The 25,090-nt window shown below is 35.2% G+C and overlaps 1 protein-coding gene across 1 annotated transcript; it reads right to left on the bottom strand.

Annotated features, from left to right (window-relative positions):
• Positions 1 to 83: 83 nt before the first annotated feature.
• LOC117324619 (rho-related protein racD-like) lies at positions 84 to 24,418 on the bottom strand. The gene is made up of 8 exons (XM_033880541.1): positions 24,283 to 24,418; positions 23,795 to 23,853; positions 21,635 to 21,948; positions 6,411 to 6,480; positions 3,955 to 4,002; positions 3,210 to 3,326; positions 631 to 804; positions 84 to 359 (listed from the first exon to the last, which is right to left on the bottom strand). Exons 1-8 carry the CDS (start codon positions 24,416 to 24,418, stop codon positions 84 to 86), a joined length of 1,194 nt encoding a protein of 397 aa, XP_033736432.1.
• Positions 24,419 to 25,090: the final 672 nt, after the last annotated feature.

The following is a 25,090-nucleotide window of genomic DNA, read 5'->3' as shown; positions in this document are numbered from 1 at the left end:
AGTGGTCATTGGGACGTTTCACCATGGCTAGTGCTAAAGGGAAATCATCCCCGTTCCAAATTTTTCGGATATTTGCTAGAATATCAACTCTTCGGCCTGTTGACCATGATAAGGTCCTGATACAGGTAAATAAGCTGGGGTACCACCTTCACATAAGCAAGTGAAGAATATCCCACTGTCTCGTTCTGGGCTTGAAGACCATGGTCATCGGTGATTCTTATAGTTTCCTTTTTGTACTCCCCAGGTTTGTTAGCATTCCTTTGATTCATTTTCCAATGGGATGGTATCGAGTTGCTCAGGATTTTGTGGTCGATCATTTTGGAAAGCTTTTTCACTGTCGCAAATAAAATGTTACCTAGCTATTAACCACAACACATTTTCCTTTAGCTGGTGGACTACAATATCAACAAAAGTAAGACCGATGGTGATGTTTTGATAGCACCAGGTGTGTAGTTTCCTGACCATTAGGAGGACGCAATGCTGAGAAACATTAATTCCCAGCAATCTCCTGACAAATATTTTCCCTCCTTTACGCTTTCTTTTTGATAGCATCAGTCGGTTTCACGTAACTTATGAGACAAAGAGTGTTAAAACCAATCATCTATTGTTTTATGTCGAAAAATTCTTTACATCGTTTTTCTTCTGGCATTTCAGAGCACACGTAACTATTTTCTGGAAAACGTCCTTTAAACTATCATCATTCTGGATAGTGGTCTCCATGTATCCCACGGCGTTCATCTCCCTTGCCAAATCTTCTTCCTGTGTACTAACTGACGAGCCAGAATTCGGATTCCGGGTATCTGTCTGGGTGGCAACAAGAATTTTCTTATTTCTGGAAGCCAAAATGACTTTATATTGTCAAATGTGTCTCGGTCGTTAACGTTGTAGCACACGAGTATAACCTCGCAGTCTGTATGAGTACACGCTCGCATACGGGAAGAGTCGAGCTGGTAAAATGCACTTAAAGTAATGTTACTGCATATTGATATTGTGTATTCAAGTTACACTAGCAAGCAAAGCGATATATTGGATAAAAGACCGTCTTTGTGAATGGTAACCAACATGTTTTACAGGAATTAACATCAGCTTTTAGCTTGTTTTCCAATCCTTCTAATAGATGCAATTGTATTGTGCTTTGTGTGTAAGTGGATCTAATAAAATATGGTTTAAACTGATGGTTTACTTGTGTGTTAAAGAATCATTATTACAAAAGAAAAGGTCTTAGAATGAGGTGAAAATTCAATGGTGTGATCAGAAGTCAGTGATAATTGACATTTTATAACCATAAGTAATTGTGTAGATGTTTGATACAATGTGTTTCATATTAAAATATAAGAACTATCCGCGGCTTCTAAAACTGCCGACATCCCAGAAAGGAATGTTATATACAGCATTCCTATAGCTGATTCGTCTTTAGGGTTGTATCATGAACCAAAAGTAGAAAAACCTTGAATGGAAGTTTATTGGTAAACATTAAAGTATGAACTCTAGGGAGTATAAACATAAGGCTTACCTGACTGAGTTATCCATTTTCCCTACGCTATTCTTTTCTTTGATGTGTCTAACTAAGCGAGAGTAACCTGACCAGTAGGATCGTAGATACTGGTAGTGTAGGGTTCGCCGTCAATAGAAGTTTCTTCTGCAAAATCAAGCAATTATGGTATGTACAATATATACATTTATAGAACAAAGGTAGTATACATAAAACAATGCAATTGTTGTCAGATCTTTACTATGTTGATGCTTGTTATTCCTTTACATCTGTTTCTACTCTATCAACATTATGTCAACACAACCTTAACGGTCTATATACCACGTATGTCAATACTTCACCGACCGTACGAGTTCGTTCTGGATGTCATCATATTTCAGACAATAAGCTAAAGTAGTTGAACGTTTCCCATTTGAACTGCATCAAAACATTTGAAAATAAATTTTAGCTAAACCGAAACCTGTATTTGATTACTATTAAAAAATAAGCCTCGTCTTATTTTTGCGTTTTTGATTATGTGATAACATGTCTGAAACATTTGGAGAATCCCTATTTTGTCAAGTAAACCTACTTCTTGTCATGTGAGTGGTCATTGCCTTAAAGAGTTGTTTGGAGAAACCTTGGTCAATACATTAAATTTATAACTAAGGTAAGTCGTGCTGTAAGTCGATGGAAGCCTGAATATGAAAGCAAAAGCAAGAAATTAATTTCCTGTTTAAGTCGGCAGGAATTTTCTCCTTGCCGTACTCAGATGGGCGAGGGCTCCTTTTATTCCTTACAGGATGGCGGAGGGAATTAGAAAATGAATATACACAGTATCTTAATTCTCCTTGTTTTATTTGATACAGGAACAAAGTGATTTTTTCATACTTAGCAGCATCTTATATTGTGCTTTTACGCAAATCACATGCGCGGATTTATCGTCCAAAACTGATTATATATTCAACGCTTCACAATGGCCAGAGGTCATTGGGACGCTTCACCATAGCCAGCGGTCATTGGGGGGCTTCACCATGGCCAGTGGTCATTGGGACGTTTCACCATGGCTAGTGCTAAAGGGAAATCATCCCCGTTCCAAATTTTTCGGATATTTGCTAGAATATCAACTCTTCGGCCTGTTGACCATGATAAGGTCCTGATACAGGTAAATAAGCTGGGGTACCACCTTCACATAAGCAAGTGAAGAATATCCCACTGTCTCGTTCTGGGCTTGAAGACCATGGTCATCGGTGATTCTTATAGTTTCCTTTTTGTACTCCCCAGGTTTGTTAGCATTCCTTTGATTCATTTTCCAATGGGATGGTATCGAGTTGCTCAGGATTTTGTGGTCGATCATTTTGGAAAGCTTTTTCACTGTCGCAAATAAAATGTTACCTAGCTATTAACCACAACACATTTTCCTTCAGCAGGTGGCCTACAATATCAATAAAAGTAAGACCGATGGTGATGTTTTGATAGCACCAGGTGTGTAGTTTCCTGACCATTAGAAGGACTGAATGCTGAGAAACATTAGTTCCCAGCAACCTCCTGATATATACTTTTCCTCCTTTGCACTTTTATTTGGATAGCATCAGTTGGTTTCACGTAACTTATGAGACAAAGAGTGTTAATACACATCATTTATTGTTTTATGTCGAAAAATCCTTTTAGAAATTTATTTGTTTCTCTTCCGGCATTTCAGAGCACAAATAACTATTTTCTGGAAAACGTCCTTTACACTATCATCATTCTGGATAGTAGTCTCCATGTATCCCACGGCGTTCATCTTCCTTGCCAAATCTTCTCTTTCCTGTGTACTAACTGACGAGTCAGAATTCTGATTCCGGGTATCCGTCTGGGTGGCAACAAGAATGAGTGGAGATTTCTTGCCCATGAATTTCTTATTTCCGGAAGCCAAAATGACTTTATATTGTCAAATGTGTCTCGGTCATTGGCATTGTAGCACATGAGTATAACAACACAGTCTGTATAAGTACACGCTCGCATCCGGGAATAGTCGTGCTGTAAAATGCAATAAAAGTAATGTAACTCCATATTGATATTGTGTATTCAAGTTACACTAGCAAGCAAAGAGATATGTTGGATAAAAACCGTCTTTATAAATGGCAACCGCAATGTTTTACAGGAATTAACATAAACTTATAGCTTGTTTTCCAAACCTACTGATAGATGTAATTGTATTGTGCTTTGTCTGTACGTGAAATAAAAAATGTTGTTTAAACTAATGGTTTACTTGTGTGTTAAAGAATCATTATTACAAAAGAAAAGGTCTTAGAATGAGGTGAAAATTCAATGGTGTGATCAATCGATAGATGTCGATAGTAGTGATAATTGACATTTTATAACCATAAGTAATTGTGTAGATGTTTGATACAATGTGTTTCATATTAAAATATAAGAACTATCCGCGGTTACAAAAATGCTCAACATTCCAAAAAGAGATGGTATATACAGCATCTTACAGCTGATCCGTCTTGAGAGTTTGTATCATGGTCCAGAAGTAGGAAAATCTGGAATGGAAGTTTATAGGTTAACATTAAATTATGAACACTAGGGTGTATAAAAATATGGTTTATCCCTTTTCCCTGCGCTATTCTTTTCTTTGATATGTCTAACTAAGCGAGATAGTGACCTGACCAGTAGGATCGTAGATACTGATAGTAGAGCTCTCGCCGTCAATAGAAGCTCCTCCTGCAAAATCAAATTATGATGGTATATACAATATATACATTTATAGAACAACGGTATTATACATAAAACAATGCAATTGTTGTCAGATTTCTACTTTGTTGATGCTTAAATAAAATTAAAAAAAAAAAGGTACAGAAATTATTTATGTTAATATTTCATGAATATTAACTCATTGATATTTAAATCTTTAGGGATTACAAATAAAAATATAACGTTTTACATTGTTCGATCTAAATATCTTTTTTTTTCTTTCAACATGAATTATATTTTATGTGGATATCGAATATAGATAGAAACATTGTTAATTTCAAATAAAGATAAAAACAAACTAAAAAGATATTTTAAATATAAACAAAACAAACAAAACAATCTTGAATATTAACTTAAAAGATTTTTTACGATCCTTACGATCTCTCTAAATATAAACTAAACAGATCTTTATGATCTTTTACAATTTGCACTATAGAGATCGTTATGAATATAAACTAATACGAAGTTCCCAGTTCGACGCGAAAACCAAACCTTTCATAAGAGTCACGATGTTCACCTGAATAGATTTTTAGTTTAAATCAATTTTATTGCAGAAAAAAGCAAATATATCGGACAAAAGCTATTCAACTTACTTACGTCCTTTCCGTAACAACGGTATACATACAAATTCTGTCACGGAACAAATTTATATTAATATTGTATTTTAACGACGACGGGGATAAAAATAGAAAGGAGGAGAATAGATGAGGAACACCAACAAAATAGAATGTGGAGTTTTGTAAGATAAAGAACATGTATGTTGTTTATCTGGTGTTGTCGACGTAAATAGACTGTTTTTCTTACACATAATTCCTTATGCTTTCTAATGTTCGTCACATCCTGTGCTCAGTATCGTTCTCCATGTTCACTCGTAATCTTTCTTTGGTCTCACTTCGAATACAAATCCTTAGCTACCTTCGCCGACAAGACCAGTGAAACCAGGTACACTCAATACGACATGTAATTACGATAACAGATACATTTTACTGGTACTAATACACAATGAGCTGGGGTTGGAAGGAGGGGTTTAGATTGGCTAGGAGGATAGAAGCAGGAAGAAAAAAAATGAAATGAATATAATTAGCAATCTGGGTACTAAAGTATTTCATTGGACAAACTCATATTAGATGTTAAATCTTTTAGAACCTGACATAAACTTTCGTGCAGACCTGCAAATCAGAATATTATGGTTAGTATCGAGATTTGCGTCCCCAAAGGGAACATGTTCCACTTTAATTTCGTTGTAACAGTTAAGGGATTGGAGCATTGTGCTACGGGTTCGATTATAGATTTTACAGTATAATAAGAAATGAGAGGATTTTTCACAGTGGTGACTGTATTTACAGTTGGAGTTTTCTGAAATATGGGCTTTATATAGATCATATTTTAAAGAACTACAATGATTACGTAATTGATAATATATTACATTGACCTTTTATTGCCAGTATTCGAGAACTTGTTGAATTTGAGTAGAAATGCTACCTTGGTGTGTTAGAAAGGTTTTTAAATGTCTGATGGATTGTGATGATTTTGTTTCTGTTGTTAGGTTGTTCCAGGAATTTGATGTTCTTGGTATAAAACACGATTATTTTTACTTTTAGTGTTTAGTGTGAGTTTTGGAAGTCATCTCTGTTTCTAAGATTATAATTAGTATGGTTAGACACTGTTGGTGGGAGTAGGGACTTTAAATAAGGAGAGTTATCGTTACGAATATTATAAAACATACAAAATTTTCTATTTCCTCGTCTATTTGCTAATGACTGCCACTTAAGTTCCCTATAGGTATATTCTTTCTTAGTAAAAATAGGTAAACCGGTAATTATTCGACCTGCTTCATACTGCATGTTCTCAAGTTTATCTGTTATACTAGCGTTATAGTTATCCCATACTTCGGAGGCTTACTCGAAAAGTGGTCTTATAAAAACAAGGTATTTTTTAAAAAAAAAAGTTTCTCCTAATTAAGATGTATTTTATTCTCAACGTTGCTATATATTTTGTAGCTTTGTTTAAGAAGTCTTCAATGTGAGAGTTCCATGTACCACTGCTATTCACAACTACACCTAGATGTTTGTGATCGTTAACAACATGGCTTTTCGTATTATCGAAAAGAAATTGTGGGTTGGAAGGTATAGTTGTGTTAGGTATCAATAGTATTTCGGTTTTAGTAAGATTGAAATTCATAAGCCATTTTTTTTACCAAAGATTCTTGTTTGATGTCGAAGAGATTTTTGGAAGAATGTTTCAGTGCGATGTCGTTGGCAAAGAGCCTGGAAATAGATAAAAGTGTGAAGTGTAATAGATATATCGTTTGTAATGTAGGACAAGCGGTCGAGTTGGTTTTCGGAATTTAAGACAACAAGAGAAAATATACAATAATATATTTATTAATAACTATATACAAATACCAATAAATATGCACACTGTCGCACATTCCTTGTCCTCACACGCTCTGACATTCAATTGAAGTTCCATTTCAAGTCACTACATCGACACAGCACGGTACAGTGCAAAGTCTCCCAACACAGTACAAGTACACGATACAAGTCTGCAGCACCAGTTCTCACCACGACGAACACCAGTGTTAGTACGACCCCTGAACCACAGTCCAGGTGTATCCCGCGCACACGTCCCGTACAGTCCAACCAAGATGACACTATGCCTACCCTAATATACTTCCCAGCAGGTTAAGTATAGAAAATAAGGTAGTAACTGAGTTCCAGCGTCTGATCCACAATAACTGATCTAACTGCCAATTCGTCTATTACTGTAGAAACCAACCAACCTCCTGAGGCTGACCTGTGCTCAAGACATGTCCTGATGCCGGAGCTGTGATTCTGCAGTGTCCTGTTAGTACCAGTGTCCTGTTAGTACCAGTGTTCTGTTAGTACCAGTGTCCTGTTAGTACCAGTGTTCTGTTAGTAGTACCAGTGTCCTGTTAGTACCAGTGTTCTGTTAGTAGTACCAGTGTCCTGTTAGTACCAGTGTTCTGTTAGTACCAGTGTCCTGTTAGTACCAGTGTCCTGTTAGTACCAGGAATTCACTCCCGTCATGGAAAGCAGTCTGAAACCTGCATCCATGAATTGAAGGTAATTCCACTACAGGTGGTTACAAAACAGCCATTACTCACGGCATCCCTTACCTGTAGTCTCGCTCACTAACATTCCGCACGTGCACTTCCGCTCTCGCCGTACTTCCATTCGTGCCATACAAATACGCGCACACGATTATACAAAAATCAACGTTAATGCATACATATACATACTTAATCATATATGCGATCGTGACATCGTGTAGTAGGAAATGAAGTGGCCCTAAAACAGATCCCTGAGGAACTCCAGCTTTGATGCATACTTGCGAAGACATTTTCAAGTTTTCTAAAAAATAGTTGTAAATATGTTTATAGATAATTAATTCGAAGAGTTTGCCAAGACAGCTAAGAAGTGATATAGGTCTATAGTTAAGAGCCAGTTCAGGTTGTCCTTTAAAAAAATTGGTGTGACATGGGCTAGCTTCCATGAATCGAGAAATACAGAAGTACGGAGGGATTCGTTGAATATAAGGGTATGAGGTGTGAGTATTTCCGAGGTGAGTATTTTCATTATCTTATTGTTAGTGTCTTGGGTATCAATTGTATCAGTAACGTCTTGTTCGCTGATGATAATTTCAGAAAGGGATGTGACAGTCTGGGTTTCAAACTGGGTGTATCATAGTCAGGGTTGTCTAGGTCAGAAACAGATTTTAAAAAGTTATAATATTGGATTTCTCATAGTTGTCCGAGGTAAGGAAGTTTGTTGTTGGGTTTAGTAAAGGAGGAAGAGCAGTAGTGGTATTATCTTTCAAGAGCACGCGCATTAATTTCCAATATGTTCTAGGGTTAGCTGAGCTATCGTTTATTAGCCCACCAAAGTTATTGTAGAAGAGGGTTTTAGCGTATTCTAGCATGCTACTTACTTTGAATGCGGCACGTTTATATTCAATTTTCAACTGTGGTGATTTAACTAATAAAATGTTTCCTTAACCTATTTCTACGCTTTATTTCCCTTCCTAGATGACCGTTCATCCATGGTTTGTCGTTTTTGTTTACGATTATGGTCTTTGTAGGAATACGTTTCAACGTTTTAAAACGTTCAGCATTAGAAAACAATTTTTTCCCAATTCATATTTTCAACTTCAGCACTAAGGTTCAAAAGATCTGCTCTATTAAATAACCAAATTTTCCGCTTTAATGACGCAGGCTTTTTTTAAAGAAGATATAGAAACAAGAAGAGCTCTGTGATCACTTATGGTTTCTAAAACAGGTATAACCACGAATGAATCGGTTCTGATATTATCACTTATGTAAAATGGGCCGATTTAAGATTGCATTGTGTTAAGTACTCTTGTTGGACTGGTGATCAGGTTAGTTAAATTATATTGTTGGGTAAGGATACTGTAGCAACATAACCCTCTTCCACTCGCTTTAAAGCTGCGATAAATGGCCGTCTTCCCAACCATATCGTCGCCGATCAGGGTACAGTGAACAGTTTTCCTAGTAAAACTTCATTATTATCTGTAGCATACTATGTATATTCCGTATCTATCTCGTGATGTAATGGAATTGATTGATTGATTGATGGGGCTTAACGTCCTTGTTCCGGTTATAACCAAGCCTTGTAATGGAACCGAGGAAAGACTCGTGCTTTATATATCATACCTGGATATGAATTTATCCAGAGACAGCCAATCACGGTCAACCTACTTAGTATCAATATAATCGTTTAGTGACAGACAGGTAAGTAAATATGTCAGGTATGTAGTGGATGTAGGATGGGAATGTGTCATCTCTAGATACAGCAATTACAGCGCCCCTGCCGGGACTCGAACTAGCAACCATTCGGTCATGTATCCTCGTCATATCACTAGATCACGTACATACCTTTATAACATATTTGTAGCAGGCCATTATTTGCACAAACGATAAAAAAAAACTGCTGTTAAAGAAGTATATCCAAAAGATTGGACACATATACAGTAAAATTTCAATCACTAGTCCAAGTCATAGAGTGAACGTCCAAGGTATAACTATCAGTCATCATTCTTATGGTCAAATTATCACGTCACAGTTCTTCGGGTCAAAATCATCAAGTCACAATTCTAAGGGTGAAAATCATCACGTCATCATTCTAAGTGTCAAATCATAACGTCATCATTCTAAGTGTCAAATCATAACGTCATCATTCTTAGTGTCACATCATCACGGCATCATTCTTAGTGTCAAATCATAACGTCATCATTCTAAGTGTCAAATCATCATGGCATCATTCTTAGTGTCAAATGATCACGGCATCATTCTTAGTGTCAAATCATCACGGCATCATTCTTAGTTTCAAATCATCACGTCATCATTCTTAGTGTCAAATCATCACGGCATCAATCTTAGTGTCAAATCATCACGTCATCGTTCTTAGTGTCAAATCATCACGTCACATTAAAAATGTCAAATCATCACGGCATCATTAAAAATGTCAAATCATCACGGCATCATTTAAAATGTCAAATCATCACGTCACAATTGTAAGTGCCAAATTACCACGTCAGCATTTTAGTATCAAATCATCACGTCACCACTGTTTCGCCAAAATCATCACGTCAGCATTCTTAGTATCAAATCATCACGTCAGCATTATTAGTATCAAATCATCACGTCACAACTCTTATGGTCAAAATTATAACGTGACCATTCTTATGGTCAAAATCATTACGTCACAATTCTTATGGTCAAATCACCACGTCACAATTCTTAGTGTAAAATCACCACGTCACAATTATTATGGTCAAAATCATCATGTCACCATTCTGATGGTCAAAATCATCACGTCACCATTCTGATGGTCAAAATCATCACGTCACCATTCTAAGGGATATATGACACGACCACTATTCTATATTCAAGCTACCTTTTTACGTGTTAATTGGCTAGCTCTCGATTGGACTTTTGTAAATACCAAATTGAAATGTCACCATCCATATATGTTAATATTTCAATAAATTTACGGCACGATGTTGATCCAGACATACGGCATGCCGTTACTCCTTCAGGATTAAAAGCGTCGTTATAACGATTGATCATAAATATTTCTTTTATATAGAATATAGTAGCATGCCATGTATCTAAATTTAGGCATAAATATATTATATAAGGTGACTACGTCATTTGTAAAATTCCTCTCAGTGAAGAGACAGGGAGCAAACACTGTGGGCGTTTATTATAAAATCGACAGGTATGTACATACATAATCACACAAACACTAAACATTTTACTATACTGATAGAAGCTTTAGATATCCCAATAATTTACTGAGAATTATGACTTTATATAGATCTTTAGTACAATCTGGTTTCCTGTATACTTTTTCATTTGTTAATTAATTTTTTCATGACAAAGTGAAAAAGTATACACGGTATATAAATAAATATAGAATTGACAATTAAGGATTGTACCTATTTTGACTGAGTATACAGTATTATGACAACGAACATTTCCTATGGTTAGCACGTCAGCGCTACATATGATATATTCGTTACCAACTGTGGGCATACTACCGTATACGCAGTCAAAATGAGGTACAATCCTTATATTTACATCAAACAAATCGTTTAAATAAAGTACGAAGAAAATAAGATTCACGATGTGTTGCGACGTTGGTAACTACGGCAGCCGTGGTTACTAAAATGATATAGTGCCAGCGAATCTACGTTAAGACACCAGTATTGTTACAAAATAAAAAAAAAAAAAGAAACAACTCAATATTTTTGTTTAATACCTTTTACGTTTTCAATTAATTGATATGTTCATAATCAACAATATCCGTCTCAGATTAACTATGGTTGTCAAGAACAGCGTGTATTGACACAAATTTAGTAGTGACGTGGTCAAATGAAACTGCACGCTTTAACCATTTGTTGTTAGCTTACCTCGTGGAGAAGTTAGATATGCACTTCTTACCGCAATATTCTGTTTATCCTCTGACAAAATATTCGCTGGACCTTAGTTTTTGTGCAAAGATCATCGGGTAACAGGAGAAAACAGTAAGATTGCATTTACCAGTCCTTTCAAAATGGCGCCGTCTAGTTGACGTTCCGGTAACATCACAAATAGACGACGTCATAATTATGGTACCGATCCCCACGCTTATTAATCCGCTGAGCCTCTTTTCACTGCGTATACGCTAATTTATTCTCAGTCAGAGTTCACTAAGCTGAAGGAGGGAGATATGTAAACATTATGAGATATCATTATTAGCTCGTCTCTTCGAAGAAGAGTGAGGGCTTATGTTGTCACTCCGGCGTCGGCGTCGGCGTTGGTTTTCCAAATGTTAAATTTTTGGTTCAAGTGTTGAAAGGCATAGTGATTTATGGTAATATGGTCCCTGTGGGGGTTAAACTATCCCCTGCCGGAGTTAAACTAAAAGATTTTTTGGGAAAAAACCAGAATTTTTAAATTTTTGGACTACTTCATACTGCATATTCTCACGTTTATTTGTTATACTAGCGTTACAGTTATCCCATACTTCTGAGGCTTACTCGAAAAGTGGTCATATAAAAACAAGGTATTTTTTTTTTTTTAAGTTTCTCCTAATTAAGATGTATTTTATTCTCAACGTTGCTTTATATTTTGTAGCTTTGTTTAAGAAGACTTCAATGTGAGAGTTCCATGTACCACTGCTATTCACAACTACACCTAGATGTTTGTGATCGTTAACAACATGGCTTTTCGTATTATCGAAAAGAAATTGTGGGTTGGAAGGTATAGTTGTGTTAGGTATCAATAGTATTTCGGTTTTAGTAAGATTGAAATTCATAAGCCATTTTTTTTACCAAAGATTCTTGTTTGATGTCGAAGAGATTTTTGGAAGAATGTTTCAGTGCGGTGTCGTTGGCAAAGAGCCTGGAAATAGATAAAAGTGTGAAGTGTAATAGATATATCGTTTGTAACGTAGGACAAGCGGTCGAGTTGGTTTTCTGAATTTAAGACAACAAGAGAAAATATACAAGAATATATTTATTAATAACTATGTACAAATACCAATAAATATGCACACTGTCGCACATTCATTCTCCTCACACGCTCTGACATTCAATTGAAGTTCCATTTCAAGTCACTACATCGACACAGCACGGTACAGTGTAAAGTCTCCCAACACAGTACAAGTCCGCAGCAACCACGACGAACACCAGTGTTAGTACGACCCCTGAACCGCAGTCCAGGTGTATCCCGCGCACACGTCCCGTACAGTCCAACCAAGATGACACTATGCCTACTCTAATATACTTCCCAGCAGGTAAAGTATAGAAAATAGGTGGAAGGTAGTAACTGAGTTCCAGCGTCTGATCCACAATAACTGATCTAACTGCCAATTCGTCTATTACTGTAGAAACCAACCAACCTCATGAGGCTGACCTGTGCTCAAGACATGTCCTGATGCCGAAGCTGTGATTCTGCAGTGTCCTGTTAGTACCAGTGTCCTGTTAGTACCAGGAATTCACTCCCGTCATGGAAAGCAGTCTGAAACGAGTATCCATGAATTAAAGGTAATACCACTACAGGTGGTTACAAAACAGCCATTACTCACGGCATCCTTGACCTGTAGTCTCGCTCACTAACATTCCGCACGTGCACTTCCGCTCTCGCCGTACTTCCATTCGTGTCATACAAATACGCGCACACGATTATACAAAAATCAACGTTAATACATACATATACATACTGAATCATATATGCGATCGTGACATCGTGTAGTAGGAAATTGAAGTGGCCCTAAAACAGATTCCTGAGGAACTCCAGCTTTGATGCATACTTGCGAAGACATATTATTTTGTCGAACAACTGATTGGCGTCTATTAGTTAAGAATTTTTTATCCCGCATTTTCAAGTTTTCTAAAAGATAGTTGTAAATATGTTTATAGATAATTAATTCGAAGAGTTTGCCAAGACAGCTAAGAAGTGATATAGGTCTATAGTTAAGAGCCAGTTCAGGTTGTCCTTTAAAAAAAAAATTGGTGTGACATGGGCTAGCTTCCATGAATCGAGAAATACAGAAGTACTGAGGGATTCGTTGAATATAAGGGTATGAGGTGTGAGTATTTCCGAGGTGAGTATTTTCATTATCTTATTGTTATTGTCTAGGGTATCAATTGTATCAGTAACGTCTTGTTCGCTGATGATAATTTCAGAAAGGGATGTGTCAGTCTGGGTTTCAAACTAAGGTGTATCATCGTCAGGGTTGTCTAGGTCAGAAACAGATTTAAAAAAGTTATAATATTGGATTTCTCATAGTTGTCCGAGGTAAGGAAGTTTGTTGTTGGGTTTAGTAAAGGAGGAAGAGCAGTAGTGGTATTATCTTTCAAGAGCACGCGCATTAATTTCCAATATGTTCTAGGGTTAGCTGAGCTATCGTTTATTAGCCAACCAAAGTTATTGTAGAAGAGGGTTTTAGCGTATTCTAGCATGCTACTTACTTTGAATGTGGCACGTTAATATTCAATTTCCAACTGTGGTGATTTAACTAATAAAATGTTTCCTTAACCTATTTCTACGCTTTATTTCCCTTCCTAGATGACCGTTCATCCATGGTTTGTCGTTTTTGTTTACGATTATGGTCTTTGTAGGAATACGTTTCAACGTTTTAAAACTTTCAGCATTAGAAAACAATTTTTTCCCAATTCATATTTTCAACTTCAGCACTAAGGTTCAAAAGATCTGCTCTATTAAATAACCAAATTCTTTAATGACGCAGGCTTTTTTGTAAGAAGATATAGAAACAAGAAGAGCTCTGTGATCACTTATGGTTTCTAAAACAGGTATAACCACGAATGAATCGGTTCTGATATTATCACTTATGTAAAATGGGCCGATTTAAGATTGCATTGTGTTAAGTACTCTTGTTGGACTGGTGATCAGGTTAGTTAAATTATATTGTTGGGTAAGGATACTGTAGCAACATAACCCTCTTCCACTCGCTTTAAAGCTGCGATAAATGGCCGTCTTCCCAACCATACCGTCGCCGATCAGGGTACAGTGAACAGTTTTCCTAGTAAAACTTCATTATTATCTGTAGCATACTATGTATATTCCGTATCTATCTCGTGATGTAATGGAATTGATTGATTGATTGATGGGGCTTAACGTCCTTGTTCCGGTTATAACCAAGCCTTGTAATGGAACCGAGGAAAGACTCGTGCTTTATATATCATACCTGGATATGAATTTATCCAGAGACAGCCAATCACGGTCAACCTACTTAGTATCAATATAATCGTTTAGTGACAGACAGGTAAGTTAATATGTCAGGTATGTAGTGGATGTAGGATGGGAATGTATCATCTCTAGATACAGCAATTACAGCGCCCCTGCCGGGACTCGAACTAGCAACCATTCGGTCATGTATCCTCGTCATATCACTAGATCACGTACATACCTTTATAACATATGCGTAGCAGGCCATTATTTGCACAAACGATAAAAAAAACTGCTGTTAAAGAAGTATATCCAAAGGATTGGACACATATACAGTAAAATTTCAATCACTAGTCCAAGTCATAGAGTGAACGTCCAAGGTATAACTATCAGTCATCATTCTTATGGTCAAATTATCACGTCACAGTTCTTCGGGTCAAAATCATCAAGTCACAATTCTAAGGGTGAAAATCATCACGTCATCATTCTAAGTGTCAAATCATAACGTCATCATTCTAAGTGTCAAATCATAACGTCATCATTCTTAGTGTCAAATCATCACGGCATCATTCTTAGTGTCAAATCATAACGTCATCATTCTAAGTGTCAAATCATCATGGCATCATTTTTAGTGTCAAATGATCACGGCATCATTCTTAGTGTCAAATCATCACGGCATCATTCTTAGTGTCAAATCATCACGTCATCATTCTTAGTGTCAAATCATCACGTCATCAATCTTAGTGTCAAATCATCACGTCATCGTTCTTAGTGTCAAATCATCACGTCATCATAAAAATGTCAAATTATCACGGCATCATTCTTAGTGTCAAATCATCACGGCATCATTCTTAGTGTCAAATCATAACATCATCATTCTAAGTGTCAAATCATCATGGCATCATTCTTAGTGTCAAATCATCACGTCACATTAAAAATGTCAAATCATCACGGCATCATTAAAAATGTCAAATCATCACGGCATCATTTAAAATGTCAAATCATCACGTCACAATTGTAAGTGCCAAATTACCACGTCAGCATTTTAGTATCAAATCATCACGTCACCACTGTTTCGCCAAAATCATCACGTCAGCATTCTTAGTATCAAATCATCACGTCAGCATTCTTATTATCAAATCATCACGTCAGCATTATTAGTATCAAATCATCACGTCACAACTCTTATGGTCAAAATTATAACGTGACCATTCTTATGGTCAAAATCATTACGTCACAATTCTTATGGTCAAATCACCACGTCACAATTCTTAGTGTAAAATCACCACGTCACAATTCTTATGGTCAAAATCATCATGTCACCATTCTGATGGTAAAAATCATCATGTCACCATTCTGATGGTCAAAATCATCATGTCACCATTCTGATGGTCAAAATCATCATGTCACCATTCTGATGGTCAAAATCATCACGTCACCATTCTGATGGTCAAAATCATCACGTCACCATTCTAAGGGATATATGACACGACCACTATTCTATATTCAAGCTACCTTTTTACGTGTTAATTGGCTAGCTCTCGATTGGACTTTTGTAAATACCAAATTGAAATGTCACCATCCATAGATGTTAATATTTCAATAAATTTACGGCACGATGTTGATCCAGACATACCGCATGCCGTTACTCCTTCAGGATTAAAAGCGTCGTTATAACGATTGATCATAAATATTTCTTTTATATAGAATATAGTAGCATGCCATGTATCTAAATTTAGGCATAAATATATTATATAAGGTGAGTACGTCATTTGTAAAAATCCTCTCAGTGAAGAGACATGGGGCAAACACTGTGGGCGTTTATTATAAAATCGACAGGTATGTACATACATAATCACACAAACACTAAACATTTTACTATACTGATAGAAGCTTTAGATACATTTCCCAATAATTTACTGAGAATAATGACTTGATATAGATCTTTAGTACAATCTGGTTTCCTGTATACTTTTTCATTTGTTAATTAAATTTTTATGACAAAGTGAAAAAGTATACACGGTATATAAATAAATATAGAATTGACAATTAAGGTAAGTACCTATTTTGACTGAGTATACAGTATTATGACTGCAGTTGGCAACGAACATTTCCTATGGTTAGCGCGTCAGCGCTCCATAGGATATGTTCGGTGCCAACTGTGGGCATACTACCGTATACGCAGTCAAAGTCAGGTACAATCCTTATATTTACATCAAACAAATCGTTTAAATAAAGTACGAAGAAAATAAAATTCACTATGTGTTGCGACGTTGGTAACTACGGCATCCGTGGTTACTAAGATGATATAGTGCCAGCAAATCTACGTTAAGACACCAGTATTGTTACAAAATAAAAAAAGGAAACAACTCAACATTTTTGTTTAATACCTTTTACGTTTTTAATTAATTGATATGTTCACAATCAACAATACCCGTCTCAGATTAACTATGACTCTCAAGAACAGCGTGTATTGACACAGATTTAGTAGTGACGTGGTCAAATGAAACTGCACGCTTTAACCATTTGTTGTTAGCTTACCTCGTGGAAAAGTTAGATATTTCCGCAATATTCTGTTTAGTCTCTGACAAAATACTCGTTTGAAGTTAGTTTTTTGTGCCGAAATCATCGGGTAACAGGAGAAAACGCTAAATTGCGTTGATCAGTCCATCAAAATGGCGCCGTCTAGTTGACGTTCTGGTAACATCACAAATAAACGACGTCATAAAATATGGTACCGATCTCCACGCTTATCAATCCGCTGAGCCTTTTTTCACTGCGTAAATGTTAATTTATTCGCATTCAGAGTTCACTAAGCTGAATGAGGGAGCTATGAAAACATTATGAGATATCATAATTATAATGATATACCTAGAAGTTCCGTTGTCACCACCCTAGCTTTCATTTTGAGAACGTGAATTAACCAGGATATGACCTAGATTTAAATGTCGGATGTCCTCTAAGAAGCAGAGGACGCTTCCCTTCCGGAACACTTGGTCATATTCGTGTACTTTTAAAGATAAGGCATATCTTACTTCGGTTCATAGATTACCTTCATTTTATTGATTTCACGTTGGAGTTACAGTTTCGTTAGTGTGTCGGTATTCTCTGTTGATTTTATAAGAATATTAGAGCTTTGTCGCGGAGAAAATTTAACATTGGTATTAATCATGTGATAGAAAAAGATAAAAACTAATACGAAGACCGGTGGTGTGTGTTTTACAAGCGTTCCCTCGAAAAATTTTAATTATCACTTTTCTTCTGAAATAAAAAAAAAAAAAAAAAAAACCTGACCGGGAGAATGTGTGTCTTATTGTTTGATAGGTTTTCCTCCCTAAACTTTAAACTTTTTTAATTATCACTTTTCTTCTGAAATTAACAACACAATATCCTGACCTGTAGGTGATGTGGTCTATGTTTAACACTTAACTATATCCCACTGGGTTGACATTTTCTTACAATCATTACTTAGTTTAGTATTAAACACTTCATTATACCCTACTGGGTTGACATTATTATAGAAGCCCTTCTTAGCTCAGTGTTTAACACTTTACTATACCCCACTGGCTTGACATTATACAAGCCCTTCTTAGTTCAGTGTTTAACATGTTGAGGCCAGCGACAGACATTCAGGAATACCCTAAAAGCTCGAAACCAATCCGACTTAAACAAATTTGATGTTCCGATTTTTATTAAAGTGTTTGATAGTGTCAAGATGAACTGATTCGGAAAGAGAATATATACCGATTGTTATTGCTATTCATTTGATTGTTCTATTGGCTTGTTGAAGAGTGATAGGAGTGCATGAAACATTGAAGATCATTTTAGGGTAGATCACTTCATTAGTGTGCGTTAATTGTACCTAACGACTGGCAGTATATATATAAGTGTACCTAACGACTGGCAGTATATATATTAGTCAACTCAAACGTTTAGGAGTTAGTGTTAGTGTACCTAACGACTGGCAGTATATATATTAGTGTACCTAACGACTGGCAGTATATATATAAGTGTACCTAACGACTGGCAGTATATATATAAGTGTACCTAACGACCGGCAGTATATATATTAGTGAACTCAAACGTTTAGGAGTTAGGGTTAGTATACCTAACGACTGTCAGTATATATATTAGTGAACTTAAACGTTTAGGAGTTAAGGTTATTATACCTAACGACTGTCAGTATATATATTAGTGAACTTCAACGTTTAGGAGTTAGTGTTAGTGTACCTAACGACTGGCAGTATATATATTAGTGAACTCAAACGTTTAGGAGTTAGGGTTAGTATACCTAACGACTGTCAGTATATATATTAGTGAACTTAAACGTTTAGGAGTTAAGGTTATTATACCTAACGACTGTCAGTATATATATTAGTGAACTTCAACGTTTAGGAGTTAAGGTTATTATACCTAACGACTGTCAGTATATATATTAGTGAACTTAAACGTTTAGGAGTTAAGGTTATTATACCTAACGACTGTCAGTATATGTATTAGTGAACTTAAACGTTTAGGAGTTAGGGTTAGGGTTAGTGTACCTAACGACTGGCAGTATATATATTAGTGAACTTAACGTTTAGGAGTTAAGGGTTAGTGTACCTAACGACTGGCAGTATATATATTAGTGAACTTAAACGTTTAGGAGTTAAGGTTAGTGTACCTAACGACTGGCAGTATATATATTAGTGAACTTAAACGTTTAGGAGTTAAGGTTATTGTACCTAATGACTGGCAGTATATATATTACTGAACTTAAACGTTTAGGAGTAAGGGTTAGTATGCCTAACGACTGGCAGTATATATATTAGTGAACTTAAACGAAAGGAGTTAGGGTTATTGTGCCTAATGACTGGCAGTATATATATTAGTGAACTTAAACGTTTAGGAGTTAGGGTTAGCGTTAGTGTACCTAACCACTGGCAGTATATATATTAGTGAACTTAAACGAAAGGAGTTAAGGTTATTGTACCTAATGACTGGCAGTATATATATTAGTGAACTTAAACGTTTAGGAGTAACGGTTAGTGTACCTAACGACTGGCAGTATATATATTAGTGAACTTAAACGTTTAGGAGTTAGGGTTATTGTACCTAACGACTGGCAGTATATATATTAGTGAACTCAAAAGTTCGGGAGTTAGGGTTAGTGTACCTAACGACTGGCAGAATATATATTAGTGAATTTAAACGTTTAGGAGTTAGTGTTAGGGTTATTGTACCTACGACTGGCAGTATATATATTAGTGAACTCAAACGTTTAGGAGTTAGTGTTAGGGTTATTGTACCTACGACTGGCAATATTAGTGAACTCAAACGTTTAGAAGTTAGGGTTATTGCACCTACGACTGGCAATATTAGTGAACTCAAACGTTTGGGTGTTAGGGTTATTGTACCTAATGACTGACAATGCTAGTAATTTGTTTTTTTGGGTTTTACGGCCCATCGACAGTTAGGGTCTTTAAGGACCAAACAATGTACTATCATTTTGTTTTATTTGCGTTTAAAATCAGATAAAAATTTTCATTTTTAAAAGCATTTTTATTGTATATTTAGATCATTATGATAAAAATTGGGTTAAAACAATAGTAAATATAAGGAATATATCATGTGAACTTTGTGATATATATACAATGTCAAAGAGAGTATGGTGAAAGGACATCAAAGGCTATAGAATAGATCGATGTCATTCAAAAGCTAAATAGTGCTTTCGAAATCGCAGTAGTTATCACGAATGTGCTTGAAATCAGAACATTTTATTAGAAAATGCTCGACGGTGAATTGAGTGTCACATGCATGCTAGTTCAGACCCCTGGAAACTACTGGTAGGGAGAATGCTATCCCACAATGGACGAAGAATTTCTTTGGCGACGTGACGTGTAAGAGTGTCGGTCAAAACAGCTAAATAACACTGGAATAGGAAGAGAAGTTGCATCAAACGTCCAACAATTACGCTAAGTAATATGAACAATGATGCCGTGACTTGTCAGAAATACCGAGACAACATCCGTAGGGACATCGTTGTCTATTCATGGACGACAATGTCGGGCCACATCGTGCGAGAATTGTGCAAAATTGCTTGCATTAAGAGGCAATTGATGTTATCCCCAGGCCTCCCCTCTCACAGGATAAGAACACTTTAGAGCATTATGGAATCAGATTGGAAGAAATTTGAATGATCTTGTCCCATGTCAAAATTTGAACGAGTTAAGAGCTGCATTGCTGCATCAGTGGAGGACCATTTTAAGCCAAACTAAGTTAGAATTAACTAATCATTGTAAGTTAGTAAATTATATTTAATGGTTTTTCCCTCACAGTCTTTTTAGTCTGACAGATCTGGTATTGCTGCACCAGTTGTCTTAATTGTATGTTAATTATACTGCTATAGTTCTACCTACCGGCTATCAGAATGTGTGTATGTGACTTTTAACGTCAAACCAGTTTTATGTTAGCATGCCCTTGTTAGGAGACATTAAGTCTAATTTGATAAAGCAAATATGTGTGATATTGTTAGGAGTGATGAGAGGACATTAAGATGGGACCATTTAAGATGAAATAACCATATATTTACAGATATTTATAAATTTACTGTATGTTAATTCCTTATCGTTACAAAATATCATTTGTAATAAATGTATTGTGGTGTGGAAAAACACTCAATACAGGCATGCTCCAGTTGTTTTACAATCAAATATGTGGTTATGAAATATTGTGGAGTGTATCTTGGAAATAATCAAACAAACACAAGATGTTCTTTTAACATTTTTAAAACGATTATTTTGCTGACCAGCAGCTTTGTGTATAAGTAAAAAAAATTATTGACGACATAACAGTTAAATAATATTGACAAAAATATCATTAAAAACCACGCTTTTTTGCGATATCACATTTTCCGATCCATTAAGTAACACTGGTGGATTTGTTAGCGAAATCCACCTAAGGAATCGTACTTATTTGCAGCAAAATGTTCAAAACATCTGCTGCCAATATATTATTCCCATCAAGTCATTATGACCAAATATTCAACAATGTTTCGTGATAAATCATTTTAGCACCATAGTCTTTTTAACTTTTTAACGTTCATTTCGATGATTTTTTTTCATTGGTAAGAACATAGCTTTCGTCAATTCCAAACTATGATTCTTTATCTTCGAAAGATCCTTTTGAAAAGTTTATTCTTTTTCCTTCTGCATTTCAGAGCGCACGTAACCACTTTCTGGAAAACGTCCTTCACACTGTCATGATTTTTAATAGTGGTCTCCATGTATCCCACGGCATTCATGTCCCTTGCCAAATCTTCTCCTTCCTGTGTACTAACTGACGAGCCGGAATTCGGATTCCGGGTATCCGTCTGGGTGGCAACAAGAATGAGTGAAGACTTCTTGCCCCTGAATTTTCTTATTTCTGGAAGCCAAAATGACTTTATATTGTCAAATGTGTCTCGGTCATTGGCATTGTAGCACATGAGTATAACCTCACAGTCTGTATAAGTACACGCTCGCATATGGGAATAGTCGTGCTGTAAACAATAAAATAATCTAATTAGAAAAATATAAATCAACAAGTAAATGATTAAGAAAACGTAGAAAGAAGCATAACGGAGAATGTTAGACACATTATAAAGTGAAGTTAAAGTGATTCAGTAACGACTACAAACTCACGTTACTCTATACAATTATCGTAAATAGAAGTATATGCATTAAAAAGATCTAATAATATCGAAACTACCATTTCAATAATGTACAGAATTTCACTGCAAATGTTAACGTCGCTATCAACTTTCGGTTCAGCTTTTAATTCCTATGTGTTAATATGTTTGTAATGTAAATCTGTGAGTCGAAGGTTGAAAAGTACATGGTGTGAACACTCGATAGATGTAGACGAACGATAGTGATAATATGTGTTAATTGTGAAACCATAAATTTGTCTGACCTAGTTACCTTTAGTAAAAATACAGTGTATCCCTAGTTTCAGATCGATTGATGCACATTAATGATACTGGTATGATATTAATAATTAGATAGGAAGACAATGTTTGACTCACGAAAAAACAACCAGCCAAGCATACATAAAACTGACATGTTTATTTATCTATTCATATACTAATTAATTAATGATTTCTACACTTATTTTATAAACCACATTGCCAGCTGCGCCAAGCATCCTTGAAAATAATATGCTTCTATATTCATTCATAAACCAATACAATATTTACTTAAAACAAGTTATTTCTGCGGTACGATTTTGATTTTTTTTCTTTCTGTTTTAAAAAATAAGAATGATATCATTTTACAAATGCATTTGACTATTGATTTAGGAATTAATACAATACTGAGTGATACATACTGTACTATGTAATAAATGCTGCATTATTTGATATTACTGTACTATATGTAATAAATGCTGTACTATTTTATAAATATTATACTATGTAATAAATCCTGTACTATTTGATAAATATTGTACTATGTAATAAATCCTGTACTATTTGATAAATATTGTACTATGTAATAAATCCTGTACTATTTGATAAATATTGTACTATGTAATAAATGATGTACTATTTGATAAATGTTGTACTATTTGATAAATGTTGTACTATGTAATAAATATCGTACTATGTAATAAATCCTGTACTATTTAATAAATATTGTACTATGTAATAAATGCTGTACTATTTGATAAATACTGTAGTGTGTAATAAATGATGTATTTTTTTGATAAATACTGTACTATGTAATGAATGCTGTACTATTTGATAAATATTGTACTATGTAATAAATCCTGTACTATTTGATAAATATTGTACTATGTAATAAATGCTGTACTATTTGATAAATGTTGTACTATTTGATAAATGTTGTACTATGTAATAAATATCGTACTATGTAATAAATCCTGTACTATTTGATAAATATTGTACTATGTAATAAATGCTGTACTATTTGATAAATACTGTAGTGTGTAATAAATGCTGTATTTTTTTGATAAATACTGTACTATGTAATGAATGCTGTACTATTTGATAAATATTGTACTATGTAATGAATGCTGCACTATTTGATAAATATTGTACTATGTAATAAATGCTGTATTTTTTTTTATAAATATTGTACTATGTAATAAATACCGTATTATGTAATAAATGCATCAACAAATAGTTATGCTATGTAGCAATAAATCGAGATATTAGGAAAAGGAACTTAGGGGGAACATTAAAATAGATATTGAGAAATTTGAATAAGCTTTACTCGATGTAATGATTAATATTTATATTTCATATGTTGTTGTTTTTTTTAGTTTTTTTTTTTGCATCGTACAGTATGTCTTTCTACCAAGCGAGATATATATAGATAGATAGTTACCTGGCCAGCAGGATCATAGATACTGACAGTATACCTCTCTCCGTCAATAGAAGTTCCTCCTGTAACACAAAGTCATAATAATATATAACATGTCGCAACAACATTATACAGATTATAAAATAGCGTATGTAATATAGGGTTGTTATATTTCAATGCATTTGCTAGCAAAGAAAGTATTGAATAGTGTTTTAGCAATAACAAATATATTTCACGAATATATTAACTAACGTTTACCAGTTTCTCTCGGCTTACTGGTATAGTCCATGTGATTTTGTAAAGAATGTTATGATTGATCTCTGATATTTATGTTAACTTTTGTTTTCATAGGCACTTTTCCTCAATGTTGTGAAAAATAGCACTTTTACAGACATTTTACATTGAAATTGTAAAACTACCACATTGTATATATAGTACCAAATCTAAATCCTTTTTCTCGGTAAAACAGAAACACACATTCACTAAAATGTTCAATCAAGTAACATTTTTACCTGCATAGTTTTCGAATACTGTTGCCACATATTTTGTATCCATCCCCTTTCCGATATAAGTATGAACAATGGATGTCTTTCCAACCATACCATCGCCGACCAAGGTACAGTTGATGGGTTTTCTCGTGAACACCATTATTAACTGTAGAACTATAAAATCACGTTATGGAACCGAGTATAGACTCGTTGTCTTATATACACCTTGCGTGTTATATCGCGACAGCCAATCATATTCACGTATCTTATTTCAATGTGTCGACTCAATCCACGTAGTGACACATACGTGTGTTCACCTACAGCTTACGTATCCAGGATAATTAGGTTTATAACAGGGATTTTTTTTTATTCTATCCAATAAGCTAAAACTAGACTGGTTAAAGTCCAAATCATTTTGACCTTTTATACAGGTCGCTTGTGTCTTATATATAGAATTAGAAGCTGATAATCTAAAATAAGAACTGAACAATTCTGTATTCCTTGCCTGTGTTTTCAGACGCTATATGAAATTCTCAAATTTCCTTTTTGGCTTGCCCAGGAATACGTATTAGGTATCATCATTTTAAGGCCTTTGAAACACTTAGAAGTTTTAGAAGTACGCATCAGTTGAACGATTTGGGCTCTACCGTCATACCTCGTCGACTTGGCTCGCCGTGAACACATCGGGGCACAGCTTTGTCGAAAGGTACTCGTAGCAGCACAAAAGTATGGCATTGCTAGGAAACGGTAGTCCATCGTCAGAACATCGTCAGGGCACCAGCATTAGCAACGGCACACGACTTTATACATTTTCGAAGATGCTCAGATATTT

This window comes from Pecten maximus, chromosome 3 (assembly GCF_902652985.1).
Source record: "Pecten maximus chromosome 3, xPecMax1.1, whole genome shotgun sequence".
Classification (NCBI taxonomy): Eukaryota; Metazoa; Mollusca; class Bivalvia; order Pectinida; family Pectinidae; genus Pecten; species Pecten maximus.
This window is presented reverse-complemented; position numbering and strand designations above follow the sequence as displayed.

What these genes read in the sequence shown, in the direction of transcription:
- LOC117324619 (XM_033880541.1), bottom strand. Translation starts at nt 24,418, where the DNA reads ATGGTGTTCACGAGAAAACCCATCAACTGTACCTTGGTCGGCGATGGT. An exon ending in AGTATTCGAAAACTATGCAG is followed by an intron (nt 23,854 to 24,282) that starts GTAAAAATGTTA and finishes TTTGTGTTACAG; the next exon opens with GAGGAACTTCTATTGACGGA. An exon ending in ACTCTCAAGACGGATCAGCT is followed by an intron (nt 3,327 to 3,954) that starts GTAAGATGCTGT and finishes GTTGCCACCCAG; the next exon opens with ACGGATACCCGGAATCAGAA.